This window comes from Pongo pygmaeus, chromosome 1, assembly GCF_028885625.2.
Source record: "Pongo pygmaeus isolate AG05252 chromosome 1, NHGRI_mPonPyg2-v2.0_pri, whole genome shotgun sequence".
Taxonomy (NCBI): domain Eukaryota; kingdom Metazoa; phylum Chordata; class Mammalia; order Primates; family Hominidae; genus Pongo; species Pongo pygmaeus.
The window spans coordinates 191,188,771-191,207,982 of record NC_072373.2 but is presented as its reverse complement, the minus strand read 5'-3'; the positions used below and the strand labels follow the sequence as shown (position 1 = coordinate 191,207,982).

General features: G+C 53.3%; 1 protein-coding gene across 1 annotated transcript in view; it reads left to right on the top strand.

Moving 5' to 3' along the window:
- The first annotated feature begins 116 nt into the window (after positions 1–116).
- Positions 117–19,212, top strand: part of LOC129040033 (bone morphogenetic protein 8B-like) — a 36,703-nt gene continuing 17,607 nt past the window's right edge. The window contains exon 1 of the mRNA XM_054493838.2: positions 117–819. Coding sequence (XP_054349813.1) covers positions 486–819 — 334 coding nt within the window. The 5' untranslated portion in view covers positions 117–485. The remainder of the gene's footprint in view (positions 820–19,212) is intronic.

The following is a 19,212-nucleotide window of genomic DNA, read 5'->3' as shown; positions in this document are numbered from 1 at the left end:
CCCCGGGCCCCTCGCGGGCGCGGCCTCCGCACCCAGGCCCCGCCCCCGCGCCCCCATTGGTCAGTCCCGGGGGTGGGCGGGTGGCACCGACGGCTGAGCCGGGGGAAGGACTCGCGGGAATCGCGCCGCCCGGGTCGCTGCCGGAGCTCGCCCGTCGCCCCTGCGCTGCGCGGACCGCAGCCATAGCCGGACTGGTGGGAACGGCGGCGACAGACGGATTGGCTGACAGTCCCAGTCCTCAGAGCAGCTCCGGCCTCGAAGCGTTGGCGTCCGCGTCCGCGTCCGCGTCAGCGTCCGCTTGTCCCGGAGCCGGGGCAGGTGCCGCGCGGGGGGCGCTCCAGGGACCGCGCTGAGGCTGCAGACGCCGCCCGCCGAGCCCCGCCCCCTGCTCGCCGAACTCAGCTCCCCGTTCGCCGTCGGGGCGTCCCCGGGCCCAGGGGTGGCCGCGGAGCTGATGCGCGCCCGCTGAGCGCCCCCGGCCCGCCATGGCCGCGCTCCCCGGCCCGCTCTGGCTCCTGGGCCTGGCGTTGTGCGCGCTGGGCGGGGGCGGCCCCGGCCCGCGACCCCAGCCCGGCTGTCCCCAGCGACGTCTGGGCGCGCGCGAGCGCCGGGACGTGCAGCGCGAGATCCTGGCGGTGCTCGGGCTACCCGGGCGGCCCCGGCCCCGCGCGCCACCCGTCGCCTCCCGGCTGCCCGCGTCCGCGCCGCTCTTCATGCTGGACCTGTACCACGCCATGGCTGGCGACGACGACGACGACGGCGCGCCCGCGGAGCGGCGCCTGGGCCGTGCCGACCTGGTCATGAGCTTCGTCAACATGGGTGAGTGCGGCCGCCCGCGCGGGGATCCTCGGAGTAAACTGGCTGCAGGGGAGAGTGCGCGCATCCGCGGGCGGTGCCGGGCCCTGGCCGAACCGGGAGTCACAGACGGTGGACGCGAACCACAGGGGAGTGGGACCGCCGTGGTTAGGGAAGGTCTAAGGGTCATGGGGGCCCCGTGGGCTGCGGGGTGGTCAGGAGCAGAGTGTGGGGGACTGTGGACTCCCAGGCGCTGCCTTCATCCTGCCCCAAACACACCCAGGAGTAAGAATCAGGTGATGTCTTTGCCCACCTGGGCTGCCCCGGGAAGACAGCCTGGTCCTGGGGAGACAGGTGAGTAAACAGAGGCCGGGATGCTGTCACTGTGATAAGGGCAGTACTGAGGAGAGGGACAAAGTTCAGCGTGGAAACCTGTGGTCACATCATCAGAGTGACCAGAGCTGAGTCGCGTGCCCTGAGTCCACAGCAGACTCTTCCCTGTGCGGAGCCTGGGTGGGGTGCAGCTGTCAGGGGAGCGGCTGGAGAAGGAGCAGACTCAGCTCCGTGGGGCAGGGACTGTGGCCTTGTCACCCTGGGCCCTGCACTTGGCATGTGGCCTGGTATAGGGTGAGTGTCTGGTCCTGTGGAATGGCCCAATGGGCAGCTGGACCCACTGTGTTCTCCCAGACAAAGCCGGGCTTTTCCTGTCTGCAAACAATTTGTATCAAACCCTGGAGCTATTTATTCCTTAAGATCTCAGATTTTTCTTTTCCAATACTAAACTCTTTGGCCTATGGTCGTGTAGTTACTGTTGGTAAGGTCCCCCATCTGCTTTGTCTCCTGTCTGTGGCTAGTGACAGGCCGGGGTCTGGGAGCCAAGGACCACAGCTCAGCCCGAAGTGGGGGAGCTATGGGGCTGAGAGCAGGGAGTGGGTACCTGCCCCAGCCACCAGCCTCCCTCCACAGACAGCATCATTAATTCTTCATCCTCCCGACAACCCTGGTAACAGCCATGGTCTTCATCCCCATCTCCCAGATGAGAACAGTGAGGCTCAGAGAGGTGGCACCATGCCTAGGACAGCGCAGCCTCTATGCCGCTGAGCCAGGACAGGCCCAGGAAGCCTGACTGTCCATCCAAGGCTCAATGAGATGACATTTCTGTTGTCAGGTCAGGCTTTCAGGGTGCAGAGAGCTTTCTGAGGAGTCTGGGCTGAGGAACACAGGGGACTGAGCTGCAGCAGGTTTTGTGGGGCCATCAGCCATTTGCTTCCTACACTAGGGCAGAAGAGGGCATGGCCAAGCCTCTGCTTCCCGCAACCCAGAGCTGGTGGTGGGGGCGAGCAGCAGAAGGCAGCCGTTCACCATCGCTGAGCGCCCAGTGCCAGGCACAGGACACTGGCCGGTGGGATCTGGATGCTGCCTTTGTAGTTAGAGGACAGGGTGGGGATGTGGGACAGAGGAGACCATCTGTGAAGCTGGGGCTGGGGCTCTGTCATTAGGACAGGCTGACCCTGGGCTCAGGACCAAGAAGAGTTGTGGATAGAGTCATCCAAGAATGTCCCCAGGGAGCCGCCCATCAGAATGAGTCACCACCCAGCCCACATCCTACCTCCCCTGGCATCCCCTGGGTCAAGGCATGCACAGCCTGGTGGAGCTGTTGCTGTGAATGGGGCAGGGCCTACCCCTCTGTGTGACCTTAGGGAAGTTCTTCACCCTCTCAGCCTTGGTTGCTCCTTGTAAAAGGAGGTGCCTAGTGATCTGTCCTCAGGGTTGTTGTGTGATTGGTAGAGGGGCGGGAGTAGAAAGCCTGTGCTGCTCCCCTCAGAGGGTGAACCTGGACCTGGGCACTGTTGGCCTCCCAGCTGTGGCCCAGCCTTAGTGTGGAGGTGACAGGAACATCTCCACATGTCTTGTACAGGTGAAACCCAGAAATTAACTCTAAAAGCCAATCAAAGGTGTTTGTACTTATTTTTAAAATGAAAAGTAGCGTGTGAACTTTTTCTTTTCTTTTCTTTTCTTTCTTTCTTTTTTCTTTTCTTTCTTTCTTTTTTTTTTTTTTTGTTTTGTTTTGTTTTAAGAGGCAGAGTTTCACTGCATTCCCCAGGCTGGAGTGTAGTGATGCGATTATAGCTCACTGCAACCTCTAATTCCTGGGCTCCAGCAATCTTCCTACCTCAGCCTCCCCAGTAGCTAGGGCTACAGTCACACACCACCACACCCAGATAATTTTTAAATATTTCTTGTAGAGATGGGGAGTCTCACTGTATTGCCCAGACTGGTCTTGAACTCCTGAACTCAAGCGATCCTCCCACCTCAGCCTCCCAAAGTGCTGGGATTACAGGCATGAACCACCATGCCTGGCCACGTGTGAACTTTCACAGCCTTACAGTTCCTCATTTAATTCATGTGAGACTGTTTTGCCAGCCCCGTTTCATGCGCTCAGAGAGATTAAATGGCCAGCCCAGGGCCACACAGCACATCCAAGGTGACATCCACGGCTGTGGATTCCAAATCCCAGCTTCTTCCCACACCAGCTCTGAGCATTTCATGAAAACTCAGGGCCTCCAGTGCCGTGGGATTAACAAGCAGATTGTTGTTAGTGGAAGCCCAGGCTGTGGGTGGGCGCAGCCAGCTGTCAGAAAGGCCTTCTTTATTCTGCTGGGCTAACTGCACTAGTAGAACTCTCTGAGAGTAGCTTTAACTGGTAATTACTGAGGCTGGATGGGGCGGGGTGGGTGGGGAGTAGATAGACACATACCAGGATGCTCTCAGTGTTTGGAGGCCCCTGAAGGTTGGCAGCCCGAGAGCCACCACGGGATCTAATAGCAGGGTCGCTGTGGTGTCACCGCCCACACCCAGGCTCCCACACCTGCTCCCGCCAGCTCCACCTCTCCTATCAGCCTCATCTGACTCCTGAGTAGCCAGGCCTGGTGCCCGTAGGGCCCAACTCTTGATGGCAGCCTGTGGAACCCAGGGGGCGGGGCTCTCACAGGCCTCCCACCATGTCTCCGTGCAGAGCAGGTGCTTTAGGAAGCCAAGCCTGCGTCCTGATGTTCAGAGCCTGCACTGGGAGGCCAGGGCTGGGGTCAGAGCCGGGGCCCCGCCTGGCCTGTCATCCATATCAGCCTGTAGACCTGGGCTCTCTTGGGCAGGACAGTGATGGAGCGGTTGGATTCTGTCCCTGGTCTCTCTGGGCTCAGGGAGGGGAGAGCCCTGAGCTGGGAGGCAGGACCCAGGTTCTTGTGCTGCCTGGGCCCACCGTTAACTCCTGCATGTCCTGAGCCACGGCCCTTCCCTTCCCTGGGCCTCTGCTTTCTCGTCCATTCTACGGTGATGGCGTCAGAAAAGCAAGGTGCCTCCCAGCCCTGACCTGTGGCTCTGTGGCCCAGGCGCCTTCCCACAACACCGCCATGCCTTGGCCCCAGGGCCTCAGGCCGGCCCGGCCCCTCCTGAGGGAGGAAGGATGGCAGGAAGGACCACCTCTGCACACTCCTTCTGAATCCTTCTCCACCCACGTCAGCGGAGAGGCAGGTGCCCATGTTCCAGATTGAGAAACTGAGGCATAAGCAGGACTAGCAGGCAGAAGTCCAGCCAGGATCAGAATGCAGGCAGCTTCATTTTTGTCCTGATCCCTTCCTGAACCAGACAGATTTGCTCCTGTGGTCTCCGGTGGCCATGGACAGGGATGTTGATGAACAGAGCCATCTGGATTTGGGAGAAGCAGGACTGAGCGGGAATTCAGGACCTGGCCCGGGTCCTGCTCTGCCCTTGCCAGCCGTGTGACCTGGAAGGGTGGCACCATCTCCGTGGGCCCCAGGGCCACTTCCTTTGGTTCTTTACTAGGGACCTCTTTCATTTTCCCATTCATTCATCCATCAAATAGTTCTCTGCCTACCACGGACCAGGCAGAGTTCTAGTTGTTGGGGATACAACAATGAAAAAAGTAAAGTTCCTGCCCTCAGGGAGATGACTTTCTAGTGTGAGAGACACATAATACATACATGAGCCCTAAAGGTAATTGTCGGGTGTGCTAAACAGCAACTCCCCATCTGAAAACAGGAGGGGCTGAACAATGGCAGGACAGACAGGGCTAGATTGGGGGTTTCTGACCTGAGACCCACCCACACGAAATTTGCATCCTGACACCGACACCTGATCTCAGTGTGATCTGGGCTTTCCAGTCAACCTCCCCAAGCCTCAGTTTCCTCCTCTGTAAAATGGAGATACTCATCTTACGGGGCTGTTGCGGGCTTGTGTGAGATGCTACCCAGCGATGCCCACGTGCCCAGAACCTCCGCATCTCTTCCTTCATTGATGTCTAACAATTGCTGTCACATCTGTGTTTGAAAGAGAGGAGAATGAGGCTCAGAGCAGTTAGGTGGTTTTCCTAAGGCCACACAGCAGGTTGTCTCCCTGCCTCCATGTTAGACACAGCAGCTGCCTCCACCCCAGGCCAGGTCCCCGCCTATCATTAGATGCAGTAAGTGCTGTCGAATTGAACTAAATGTGAATGTGTATTGTAAGCTGAGAAGCCTGTTGTTAAAGTATTTTTATTTTGGGGGGATTTATAGAAATAATGCATGCTCATTCTACAAAATTCAGATTCTGCAGAAGCATGTAACTTGGGTGCCCCTAGGGAGCCCCATTCCTACCAGACAGTCCCTCCAGCAACTACTTTCTGATTTTCATTGCCATGGCCTGTTCTTTGAACTTCACATAAATGGAATCTTATAGTGCGTACTCTTGAGTCTAGTCTTTGGCTCAGCATACTTCTTTTTCCATTTTCCTCCATGTTGTTGTATCTGTAGTTCTTTTTTTCGTAAATGAGTTGTATTCCATTGCATGAATATACATACCACAGTCCATCCATTGTTACGGACATTCGGGTTGTTCTGAACACTTTTATCTACATCCCTCTGTGGATATATTAAAGCAGGGATTTTAATCTTGCGTTTGCCATTTGGGAGCTGTGCGATGTTGAGCAGCTTGCTTAAAGTCCCTGAAACTCAGTTTCCACACCTTTGAGACAAGGTAAGTGATCCAGCCTCCTGGGGTTGCGTGCAGTGTGGCCAGCTGGAGGCCGACACACAGTAGGAACTTCACAAATGGGGGCTGATCGATTGTGCCCCACTTCTGCGCCATTGCTCGTTGGGTAGCTCCTTCATAGAATACACTTACCTCCATTTTTGCATGCGAAAACTCCACCCACTTTTAAATGAAGGTGGGTCAGGGTTTCCATAAATCTCTCTGCCCCTACCCCACAATCCCATAGGGACAGGCTCTTTCCAGGCAGAAGCCCCACCTGCATTGCATGCACTTCTCTTAGGATTCCAGTCGCTTTATGCCTGTGTGACCCAGGGGCCCACCTAGCCCCTCTTTCTCCTACTCCCCAGCAACCCCTGAACAACCTGAGAACAGGACTAAATCTGACTCTTCCCTGCTCCTGCTCCCGCCCCCCACCCCGTGGCAGGAAGTTGAGGGAAAGAGGAACCCAGCAGGAGGCAGGGAGAGCCAGGAGGAGCCTGGGCCTGGTCAGGTGGGACAGAGTGGGGCCGGCCCTCCCTGTCTGTGTGGGGGCCGACAATGGGTGCCATAGCTCCCTGGGCCCTCCCCTGGGACCCCAAGTCCCCACAGGGCCCTGCCTGGAGGAAGGTGGCTTCACGGGCATTCTCGGGTGTCTGTTGATAGGAGGGCGTTGTTGACGGGTGACCCCCACATCCCAATATGTCCCGTTGAACTCCAGGGCCACTCATTTCACACTGGCCCCAAGCGTGAACATCCACATCACAGGCCTCTCTATTCTGACATGGGCCTCTAATCTAACCCTGGAAACCCTCTGCCCCTCCTTGGCCTCAGTTTCCCCATCTCTGCAGGGTTGCCTGAAGGCCTTTCCAGCTCTGACCAAAGAATGTCCCCACCCCCTGCCTGCTGATGGGGGCTCTTCCGGCTGAGGCACAGGGTGGGGAGGTGCACCCAGCCCCCCCTCCTCCCGGAACCTCTTTCCCATAGACGAGAGGATGTGTCACCCTGACCGCTTCTTTCTGGAAAATTCCCACAGTTCATTCTTTCCCGGGATTTCACTAGAGGAATTGCGTCTTTCTTGCTCACATCTCCTGGGATCTATTCTTGGCCTTGGCGGGCTTGATGTGGTGGCGTGTGTGGGTGTTCCCTTTTAATTTGGGGTCCAGAACTGTCTGAGGCCTGGACCGGTAATTATGAGAGCAGCACCATTTATGGAAACAGCCCTTGAAGCAAGCCAGTGATGAGACCCGGCTGGAAATACCTCAGCATGGAGCCCTGGGCCCGCCTCAAGGCGGTGCTGAGATTTCTGGGTGGGAGAAGCCCCTTCAGGACACAGAACCAACAGGTCATGAGTCCCGCCTTCCCTTGGCCTGCAGAGGCTGTGGGGCCCAAGCCTTCTTTTGGGTCTGAAGTGCCCCTGCCCCTCCGCCTTTGCTGCCTGTGGGACCAGCCAGGCAGGCCCAGCCCATGCACCCCGGGGCTCTGGGGGAGCCGCTGTCCGCCCCCAGGGGCCAGGCTGGGAGAGGAGGCAGGTCCACAGCAACAAGAATGTCGGTGGCTTCTGATGGAGTCACACGGGGACATGGTAGCCACACCCAGACTGGCAGTGACACCCAGCCCAAAGGGCTCTGAGTGCCGGACACTGAGCCGCTGTCCTGGGGACAAGAGGCCCTTGGAAGAAGGGGCCGGGGCACCCCTGCTCTGGGGCCCCAGAACACGGCGGCCGATGAGCCGACATGCGAGCCTCCCATGTCCCCCCACGTGGCTCCGTCCCGGCCCTCCCAGGGCTCGCCGTCCAGAGGAACAGCTGAACCAGAGACAGCAAGACCTGGCATGGGGGCCGGGAGAGGCTGAAAGCCTGACCTGCCTGGGGTCTGAGGACTGGGAGGCTTCTCAGTCGGACTCAGAGGGACAGGGCCGCCCGGGGAGAGCAGCTTCCAGGAGGGACTCTGTGGGAGGCATCTGCAGGCAGAAGGCACAAGAGGCCCGAGGGACCGATGACAGGGCCAGCACAGGGAGGGTCCTGGGACACTCTTCCTGTGGGCCCTTCGGGGCCGGGGAGGGTCTGAGGGGAGATGGGACGGGTCACAGGCCACAGGATTCTGTTCTGAGCTGGAGGATGAGGGTGTCTTTTGAAGTCTCATTTTTTGGTCAGAAATAAGACAGATTTAGGTTGTCTGAGTGAGACTAAATTGCCCAGGGCACAAAAATAGCCAGAGCCCTTGTTGATGTCGGGCTGAGGGTCGCAGGGTTTGGCATCTGGAGGCCTAGCCTGGAGTGACTGGTGGCCATGCCCGGTGAAGGCCACCTCCTGCCCACAGTGGCCTTTCCTGGAAGAGCAGTGTCCGGAGGTTGCTTTATCCGAGGCTGGAGGAGGAGGCTGAGGGCTCTCTGATTGTTTGTTTTCCCAGAGCCACAGTGAGGTGCTTCAGAAAGTAACCTTTTCTGCCTCCCATGTGCAGCTCTGCGTGGGTGGCATTGTCTATCCTGGATTCTAAGCCAAGTGCCCCAGCCGGTGTGTCTCACTGGAACTGGCTGTCACCAGTCCCTGTTGGCTGCAGACAGCTCTACAGGCGCACTGTGGCCCAAGTGACTTCTCACCTCCCAAGGTCGTGCACTGTCACAATATTGGTTGGCAGCAATTGAAGTTTTGAAGTTCTTCCCAAGTAACAGGGCTTCTTTGAATCACTGTGCTGAGTTCTTGGAGGGTGAGAAACGATTTCTTGGAGATGAACTGGCCTAGCCTGTCACTCCAACCTCCTCGTACACCTCGGCCCCCTGACCACTAGATTCCAGCCACACCAGCCTCCTTGATGTTTCTCAAACATGCAGAGCCTTTGTATCCACTGTTCCCTCTGCCTAGAAGGCTGTCCACATCTTCACACAACTGGTTCCTTCTCCTACAGTCGAGGGTATTTTTTCCCCTTACTTTCCAGGTTTTAGACTAATGAATGGATCCCTAGCATTTTTGAAAGGCAATGTTTCTCCACTACTGACAATCTTGCCTCCCAGGAAACATTTGGCAATATCTGGAGACCTTTTTAGTTGTTGCAAATGGGGAGGGGAAGGGAGTGCTGCTGTCGGCTAAGGGGCAGAGGCCAGGGATGCTGCTAAACATCCTGCAGTACACAGAACAGCCCCTACAACAAAGAATTATTTGGCCAAAATGTCAGTGGTGCCACAGTTGAGAAACCTGTTCAAGGCGACCCGTGTTTGATGGTGATGATGATGATGGGCTCACCCTTTATTAGATACAAGTTTGTCTTATTCCGTCTTGTGTTGCTGTAACAGACTCCCTAAGGCTGAGTAATTTACCAAAAAAAAAAAATAAGAGGTTTATTTTATTTTATTTTATTTTGAGACGGAGTCTTGCTCTGTCACCCTGGCTGGAGTGCAGTGGTACAGTTTCAGCTCACTGCAACCTCTACCTCCAGAGTTCAAGAGATTTTCCTGCCTCAGCCTCCCAAGTAGCTGGGACTACAGGCGCCCGCCACCACACCTGGCTAATTTTTTGTATTTTTAGTAGAGACGGGGTTTCACCGTGTTGGCCAGGCTGGTCTCAACCTCCTGACCTCAGGTGATCCACCCACCTCAGCCTCCCAAAGTGCTGGGATTACAGGCGTAAGTCACCACGCCCAGCCAAAAACAGGTTTATTTGGCATACAATTCTAGTGGCTGAAAGGCTCAAGGCTGGGCAGCTGCATCTGGTGAGAGAGAGCCTCAGGCTACTTCAATTCATGGCAGAAAGTGGAAGGACAGTGGGTGTGTGCAAAGAGAGCATGTGGTGAGAGGAAGCAAGAGAGCAAGCCAGACTTTTTAACAGCCTCCCCCGTCTAGGGAAATAATCCATTCCCCTGAGAGGGAAACCCACCCACTGGCCTCCTCCTCCATGGCATTAGTCTATGAGGGGTTCATCCCCATGACCCAGACACCTTCCACTAGGTCCCACCTCCCATCACAGCCACATTAGGGATCAAATTTCAACCTGAGTTTTGTCAGGGATAAAACACATCCAAACTGTAGCAAGGGGTATATTATCTGTACTGTTCACCTTGCTTTTTTCTTTTTCTTTTTTTGAGACAGAGTCTCACCCTGGAGTGCCATGGCACAATGACAGCTCACTGCAGTCTCGACCTCCCAGGCTCAAGCCATCCTCCTACCTCAGCCTCCTGAATAGACTATAAGCAAAGTGCCATCGTGTCTGGTTAATTTTGTTTGTTTGTTTGTTTTGTTTTGAGACAGGGTCTCACTCTGCCTCAAAACAAAGAGCTAAAGTGCAATGATGTGATCTCAGCTCACTGCAACCTCTGATGCCTGGATAATTTAAAAAATTTTTCTAGAGACAGGGCCTCCCTATGTTGCCCAGGCTGATCTTGAATTCCTGGCCTCAAGTGGTCCTCCTGCCTTGGCCTCCCAAAGTGATGGGGTTACAGACATGAGCCATCACAGCCAGCTGGGACATTTTCTTGGAAGTACATTTCTGAGTCACAGCATGTATCATTTTGCTAGATTACTGCCAGATTTCCTACCCTAGAGTTTGTGCCATTTTGCATTCCTGCCAGCAATGCCCAGAAGTGTTCAGGTCTGATCTTACAGTATCTTACTCACGAGGCCTTCTCAAACATCACATCTAAAGAAACCCCACACTGGGCCAGGTGCGATGGCTCACGCCTATAATCCCAGCACTTTGGGAGGCCGAGGCGGGTGGATCATGAGGTCAGGAGTTCAAGACCAGCCTGGCCAAGATGGGGAAACCCTGTCTCTACTGAAAATACAAAAGTTAGCTGGGCTCAGTGGCAGGCACTTGTAATCCCAGCTACTTGGGAGGCTGAGGCAGGAGAATCGCTTGAACCCAGGCAGCAGAGGTTGCAGTGAGCTGAGATTGCGCCACTGCACTCCAGCCTGGCTGACAGAGTGAGACTGTCTCAAAAAAAAAAAAAAAAAGAAAAGGAAACCCCACACTGGACTGGAATTGGAGGTGCCAGTATGACCTCAGATATTTAAAATAAAAAATATATATATACCAATACATATAGATGTGTGTTTTTGCACACATTAATGTACACACATATATTTCCTAGCTCTGTCCACTGAAAGGGCCTAAAAGTATTGACACTCCAGGACAGTGAGCAACCCAGTGCCCAAATCTTGGTTTCTAAATATCTCTCCAAAAAGCAAAACAAAACAAAACAGAACTCCTTGCAGAAATGGTGGATTCCAGGGGTGGGGATGGAAGCTCCCAGCATGCACCTAGAGCATCTTGCGGTGCCAATTAGAAGTGCTCAGAAAAGGATGATGGGGACGGTCAGAAGGACACAGGAGCCAACCTGAAGGAGCTGCCAGTGGCCAAAACTGGAACAATTTGAGCAATGAAATAGATAACAATAGTATTGGATATAGCCCATAGAATAAAATAAACACCCTTGAATCCATAATGATATAAATAAATAATTAGGCTGGGCACAGTGTCGCACGCCTGTAATCCCAGCACTTTGGGAGGCCAAGGCAGGCAGATCATCTGAGGTCAGGAGTTCGAGACTAGCATGACCAATATGGTGAAACCTTGTCTTTACTGAAAAAAATACAAAATTAGCCATGCGTAGTGGTACACACCTGTAGTCCCAACTACTCAGGAGGCTGAGGCAGGAGAATAACTTGAACCCGGGAAGCGGAGGTTGCAGTGAGCCAAGATCATGTCATTGCACTCCAGCCTGGGCAACAGAGCAAGACTCTGTCTGAAAATAAATATTTAAATAAATAAATAACTGTAGAAGAAAGGACAAGTCTTCCTTTCAAAAGAATTCCAGTTAATAAATGTAGAAGGAAAGAAGGAAACAGAAAATCACTATTCCAGCCTGGACAAAATGGCAAGACTCCATCTCTACAAAAAATACAAAAAAAAAGCCAGGTGTGGTGGTACATGACTGTACATGACTGTACATGACTGTAGTCCCAGCTGCTCAACAGGCTGAGGTGGGAGGATCCCTTGAGCCCTGGGAGGTTGAAGTTGCATCACTGCATTGCAGCCTAGGTGACCAAGTGAGACCCTGTCTCAAAAAATGAAAAAGAAAATCACTATTGGCTCATGTCTATGATCCCAGCAAGGTGAGCCAAGAGTTCAAGACCAGCCTGGGCAACATAGTGAGATTTCATCTCTACAAAAAATGAATTAGCCAGGCGTAGTGGCACTATGCTTACAGTCTTCCTTTTTTTTTTTTTTTTTTTTTTTTGAGATGGAGTCTCGCTCTCTCTCCCAGGCTGGAGTGCAGTCGTGCAATCTTGGGTCACTGCAACCTCTACCTCCCAGGTTCAAGTGATTCCCCTGCCTCAGCCTCCCGAGTAGCTGGGACTACAGGCACACACCACTATGCCTGACTAATTTTTTGTTTTTTAGTAGAGACGAGGTTTCACCATGTTGGCCAGGATGGTCTCGATCTCCTGACCTTGTGATCCACCCGCCTCGGCCACCCAAAGTGCTAGGATTATAGGCAGGAGCCACTGCACCTGGCCCATTTATAGTCTTAACTGCTCAGGAGGCTGAGGTGGGAGGATCACTTGAGTTTGGGAGGATGTGACTGCAGTAAGCTATAATCACACCACTGGACTCCAGCCTGGGTGGCAGAATGAGACCCTGTCTCAAAAAACAAAACAAAACAAAAAAAGTATTTTCCTCACGATATTTATTATTTACAAAATGAAAAATCATGACATTACAGTGGAGAAACCTGGCAGACACCACCGTAACCAGGGAATCAAAGTTCATGCCACTAGTAATAAGATAGATTGGTATCATATTGTCCCATTTGATGCTCTGAGAAGGGCATATCACTTTGAAGGGGGCCTGCCCCTCCACACCTGTAGGTATTTCTCGAAAGGTGGAGATGAGAGACTGAGAAAAGAAATAAGACACAGAGAGACAAAGTATAGAGGAAGAAAAGTGGGCCCAGGGGACCAGCGCTCAGCATATGGAGGACCTGTACCGGCACTGGTCTCTGAGTTCCCTCAGTATTTATTGATCACTATCTCTACCATCTCAGCGAGGGGGATGTGGCAGGACTATAGGGTAATGGTGGGGAGAGGGTCAGCAGGAAAACATGTGAGCAAAGGACTCTGTGTCATAAATAAGTTTAAGGAAAGGCACTGTGCCTCAATGTGCACGTAGTCCAGATTTATGTTTGACTTTACACAAACATCTCAATGCAGTAAAGAGCAGTATTGCCTCCAGCATGCTCAGTCAGTATAGTATGAGACTCTTAATCTCAGGGTCATGGGCTCAAGCCCCACGTTGGGTGCCAGATGAAGGGGGCCTGCGCCTCCACACCTGTGGGTATTTCTCGAAAGGTGGAGATGAGAGACTGAGAAAAGAAATAAGACACAGAGACAAAGTACAGAGGAAGAAAAGTGGGCCCAGGGGACCGGCGCTCAGCATATGGAGGACCTGTATCGGCACTGGTCTCTGAGTTCCCTCAGTATTTATTGATCACTATCTACCATCTCAGCAAGGGGGATGTGGCAGGACTATAGGGTAATGGTGGGGAGAGGGTCAGCAGGAAAACATGTGAGCAAAGGACTCTGTGTCATAAATAAGTTTAAGGAAAGTTGCTGTGCCTCGATGTGCATGTAGGCTGGATTTATGTTTGACTTTACACAAACATCTCAATGCAGTAAAGAGCAGTATTGCCACCAGCATGTCTTGCCTCCAGCCATAAGGCGGTTTTCTCCTATCTCAGTAAATAGAATGTACAATCAGGTTTTACACCACGACATTCCAATCCCAGGGACGAGCAGGAGACAGATGTCTTCCTCTTATCTTAACTGCAAAGAGACCTTCCTCTTTCACTAATCCTCCTCAGCACAGACCCTTTACGGGTGTCGGACTGGGTTTGGTCAGGTCTTTCCCTTTCCACGAGGCCATATCTCAGGCTGTCTCAGTGGGGGGAAACCTTGGACAATACCCAGACTTTCTTGGGCAGAGGTCCCTGCAGCTTTCCACGGTGCATTGTGTCCCTGGGTACTCAAGACTGGAGAATGGCAATGACTTTTACCAAACATACTGCCTGCAAACACATTTTTAACAAAACACGTCCTGCACAGCCCTAAGTCTATTAAACCTTGAGTCAATACAGTACATGTTTCTGCAAGCACAGTGTTGGGGCTAGGGTTACAGATTAACAGCATCTCAAAGCAGAAGAATTTTTCTTAGTACAGATCAAAATGGAGTCTCTTATGTCTTCCTTTTTCTACAGAGACACAGTAACAGTCTGATTTCTCTTTCCCCCACACACTTCTGTGGTATTCTTCAAAATCCATAACTTCATTTTAAACATGAGACAAACTCAAATTGAGGGGCATGCTACAAATAACTGACCAGCACTCTTCAAAAGTATCAAGGCCAGGCATGGTGGCTCATGCCTGTAATCCCAGCACTCTGGAAGGCCGAGGCAAGAGGACTGCTTGAGCCCAGGAGTTCAAGACCAGCCTGGACAACATAGTGAGCCCTTGTCTCAATAAACAATTTTTAAAAAAATTAGCTGGGCATGGTGGAGTGTACCTGTGGTCCCTGCTACCCCAGAGGCTGAAGTGGGAGGATCACCTGAGCCCAGGTGGTTGAGGCTGCAGTGAGCTGTGACTGCGCCACTGCACTCCAGCCTGGCTGACAGAGCAAGACCCTGTCTCAAAAAAAAAAAAAAAAAAAAAAAAGTGTCAAGGTTGAAAGGAAAGGAAAGACTGAGGAACAGTCAGATCGGAGGCCCCAGGGGAAATGACACTAAATGTATTCATGTATTAATAACATGGGGTCCTAGATTGAATCCTTGACAGAAAAAGGATATTAGTAGGACAGTTAGTAAAATTAGAGAAAAGTCTGGATTTAGTTAACAGTATCAATTTCCTGGTTTTTTTGTTTTTTTGTTTTTTGAAACGGAGTCTCACTGTCACCCAGGCTAGAGTGCAGTGGCACGATCTTGGCTCACTGCAACCTCCGCCTCCCAGGTTCAAGCAGTTCTGTGCCTCAGCCTCCCGAGTAGCTGGGATTACAGGCACCTACCACCACGCCCAGCTAATTTTTGTATTTTTAGTAGAGACAGGGTTTCACCATCTTGGCCGGGCTGGTCTTGAACTCCTGACCTCATGATCCACCCGCCTCAGCCTCCCAAAGTGCTGGGATTATAGGCGTGAGCCACCGCGCCCCCCCAGTTTCCTGGTTTTCTTATACTACAGATTGGTTATGTAAGAAGCCGTCATTAGGGGAAGCTATCAGGGAAAGAATGTATGTGAAGTCTCTGCACTGTTCATGCCACTTTCTTTAGATCTAAATAATCCTAAAGTATTTCAAAATCAAGTTAAAAACATAAATAAGGCAGCCCCCACACTCCCTGCGTTATTCCCAGTCCCCCGTCTTTGTGTGCTTCCTAGCACTTAGCACATAGGCTAATCTTGTTTGTTAACCTTCCTGTTTGTTATCTGACTTCCCTGCAAGCCTGTAAACCCCACGGGGGCAGGAGCTGCCCCATCTTGCTTACCTCAGTGTATCCTGCACCTAAATAATGACTTGTGCACCATTAGTACTGCTTTAAAATGTACTGAATAAGGAATTAATTCATATTCCTGGCTGTGACCGGAAAAATGAATGAGGAAAAGTCAGTATTCTTATAAAGCCTTCAGATCATGAGAAGGGAACAGAGTCAGGAACCTCCTCCTTCGTGCCCAAAAGTGAAATTATGGGACCCTCAAAAATAGGATCACTGTCCCAGATTTTGCAGATGGGGGAAATAAACGTACTGCCCAGAAACCTTGCTCCAAACATCAATGGCTCCTTCCAGGGCCACCATAGAGGATTCCTGGCAGGATGTATCTCAGATGATCGGGATCAGGACATTGGCCGGACAGAGAGCATCTCCCGCGTGGGCCCCCCAGCCTATCTGAATCTGACAGGGAGCCCTGGAATGAACTTCCCAACCTTACAACTGGCAGCAGAATTTTACTGGGAAAACCCAAGAAATCACGTTGTGCAAACCTAGGCCTTTCCCATGAATTCCCTCCATGGACCCTCAAATCAGCAGCCACTGGGAGGCAGCAGCAGGCATTGCATGCTGTGTATTGAGGACCTGTCTAGAAGCCTCGAGCGCTTTTGGCCAGTTCCAGCGTAGTTTTAATGCCCCATTTCCCAGCATCAGACGGAGGTGGTCCACGGTAGCAGAAGGAGCCCAGCGAGGAGTCAGGGTTCCGTTTCCACGTGTGGGAACATGGGAGGAGATTGTATTTGGTACTTTCTGCCTGAGCCAGAACTGGGGGACCCTCCCAGTGGCATTGCTGAGGTGCTGCCGCTCAGCCAGGCATCTTTGGGAGATTCCAGACCTTGGTTCTATGGGAAGGTGGGGGCTGGGCATTCACTGACAAGGAAATGCTCCCGAATAGGGTGGGAGAAGCATTCGCTGGACCATAACCAAGTACTGACTACTGTCAACCAACCCGGCTCTTCACAGTTTTCATTTGACCCTGTTTCCAAGTGTTATTTTGCAGGCGTGGACACTGAGCCCAGAAGGTTAAGTGCCTTGACAAAGATCAGGCAGGTGAAAAGGAGGCACCCAGAAGTTGAACTGATAGATTTCTCTCATTCCATACTTTTATTTAGAAAAAAAGAAAACTGGCCGGGTGCAGTGGCTCACGCTTGTAATCCCAGCACTTTGGGAGGCCGAGGCGGGCGGATCACAAGATCAGGAGATCGAGACCATCCTGGCTAACATGGTGAAACCCCATCTCTACTAAAAATACAAAAAATTAGCCAGGCGTGGTTGCTGGCGCCTGTAGTGCCAGCTCCTGGGGAGGCTGAGGCAGGAGAATGGTGTGAACCCAGGAGGCGGAGCTTGCAGTGAGCTGAAATCGTGCCACTGCACTGCAGCCTGGGAGACAGAGCAAGACTCCGTCTCAAAAGAAAAAAAGAAAACTGAACGTCTCCCTTTCCCCACCATGGCTGCTGAGTTTCAGACGTGGCTTCCTGATGGTCCTGGCTGGATATTGTCACTTTGATACTTTAAGTTGGAAAAGCAGCTGTTAACCTCCAGAGCCATGGTCGCCACTCCTGTCCCATGGCTCGTGCCCTTTCACAGCCCTGGGGGGAAGGACAGAATCGCCACTTCGCAGACAAGGAGACTGATGTCACACAGGTTGCTCACAGGGTCAGGGCTAGGACCAGGAGCCCAGCTACTGGCCAGAGAATCTACCCTTTTCAATGCTCTCTTAGCGGCTAAAGCAGGGGCTGTCTGCCCACGAACCTTCACAGGGGAAAATCTGGGTCCCAACAAATGCTCTTCCTCAGCCCCAGCTTTGAGAAATATCTTTTCTATCCAAAGGCACAACCACTGGCCAGCTCCAGACCCACACGGCTCCAGCAAAGAAAAGGGCACTCCCTTTGCCCAGTCACAGTAATGCCTATTTTAGTGCCACACCCCAGGAAGTTTTATCAGTTTCTGATAAAAATCATTATTTTCCTAAAAAATTCCCAACTTCCAGGCTTGCCTGGAACAGCCAGGGGAGGCAGTTTCCTGTGCTGGAATTCCTGGGTGGTTTATTGATTTCACAAGCCCACAGCGGGGAAGTTTGGAACTCAGGTCGGTTCAGTTGAGCCAAAATCTTGAGTCAGCCTGGGTTGACCTCCAGGTCAGGCGGGGAGGGAGGCCACAGAGCACGGGCGTCCCCACAGAGCTGATGGGTTTGTGGGCTGTTCCCTCAGTCCTTGGATCCCACATGAAGTCAGCATGTGGTCTGCCGACAGGGATACCACTGAGCCCCAGGACCCACCCAGCAGCCCTGCTGCTGTGCCCTGGGGCACAAGCACATAGAGCCACGCTTTGAAAGCGGACAGGAGAAGCCGGGACTGAGCTGCTCCATCACTGTCACGTGCCCTGTGACAGCCAACAGCATGGACTGATTTCGTCTTGCAGATGGGGGATTCTTACACAGCCATGTAACATAGGGGGGTCTGCAGTTCCTAAACCCACTGAAATTGTCACCCAAGTCGTGTTGTGTGAGTGTGTTAGGGAAGAGAGCACACGTGTGTAGATATTCATGGTAGGAGGTCCAGAACTCTGCCATCAGTAACCTCTGCCTATGGGAAGAGATCGTGGCCTACATCATGGCATCTGAGCAGCCCAGCTCTCAGGCGAGCTTTTGCTGCGTGCCCAGCACCCTCAGGTGCTGTGGGACAAGGCAAGTTCATTTTTTCTCTGCCCTGGGCTGGGATGAGCGGCCACCTCCTCCTGGCCACACACGTCTGGCCCCATCCCCCATCCCACACAGCTGTTCGCCTGCCCGTGGCTGGACCAGGTCCCCACCGTGAGGACAGGAAGTGCTCCCCACATCCGCCTCAGCCCGCACAGCCTGGTGCTTTTCCAAACCTGACTGTGGTCACTGAGCCCAGTAACCAGAGAGAATTTTTAAAAAGACTCACAAACATATCATTGAAATCTCAGTGTTGGGTTTTGGGGAAGGCACTGGGTGGCTCCCACCCCTGCTTTCCGGAAACACAGATTTCTAGAGTTTGAAAGGGATGGGAGGCTAAAGTGAGACTGCCCTAAATATAGCGTCCTGGGTATTTCCGGATATTTCCGGACACCTGGGGAAATGTGGGCTTTATTCCGCAACTGCAGCCTTTGTTTGATTGGCAGGCCAGCCCCCGCCACGGGGCCCTGCTGCCCATCTCACTTCCAGCCTGGCCTCTACCCTCGCCTCCACCGTGTCTTCTAATTCCCCTCCACCCACGCCGCCTCCCTGCTGCCCCCGTCCCCTGTGCTTCCCACTGGCCAGAGGCGCAGCCCAGGCTCCTGGCCCGGGATTCGCACCCTCAGCAGGCAGGCCGCAGCAGAGCTCATGTGCCGTCCCCAACATCGCTGACCTGTGGGCGCCTCCACCCTGCGCATGCGAGGTCCCCTCTCCCTAGAGCACCCTCCCTGCCCCCTTCTCCACCTACCAAGACCCATCCCACCCTTCAAAGCCAGTTCAGATGCCACCTGCTCAGATCCCATCACCCAGTGAGACCCTCCGACTTCCCCAGCACCTGACTGACCTCTCTGGGAGTTGTCACTCCTGCCCTGGTTTTTCTTGTTCCTTTCCACGTTTCCCTCCTTCCTCTTCCACCTTGTTCCAGAAAGGAAACGTGGATCTCCTGCCCTCTGCTGTTTCCTGGTGCTTGCTTTCCCTGCCCTGCCCTCAGGCCCCTCTGCTCTGGCCCTCTGCCCTGGCTGGCTGGTCCCTGCAGGGCCCGTCTCGTCTCTCTGACACCATGGCAGATTCCCACTCATGCCTCAGCCCAGCTCAGCTGTCAGCCCTGAGCCCTCCCCTGCCACACCTCCCATCCAGGCAGTGGGCAGGCTCTGGATGGCTTGTGTCCCCTGAGAT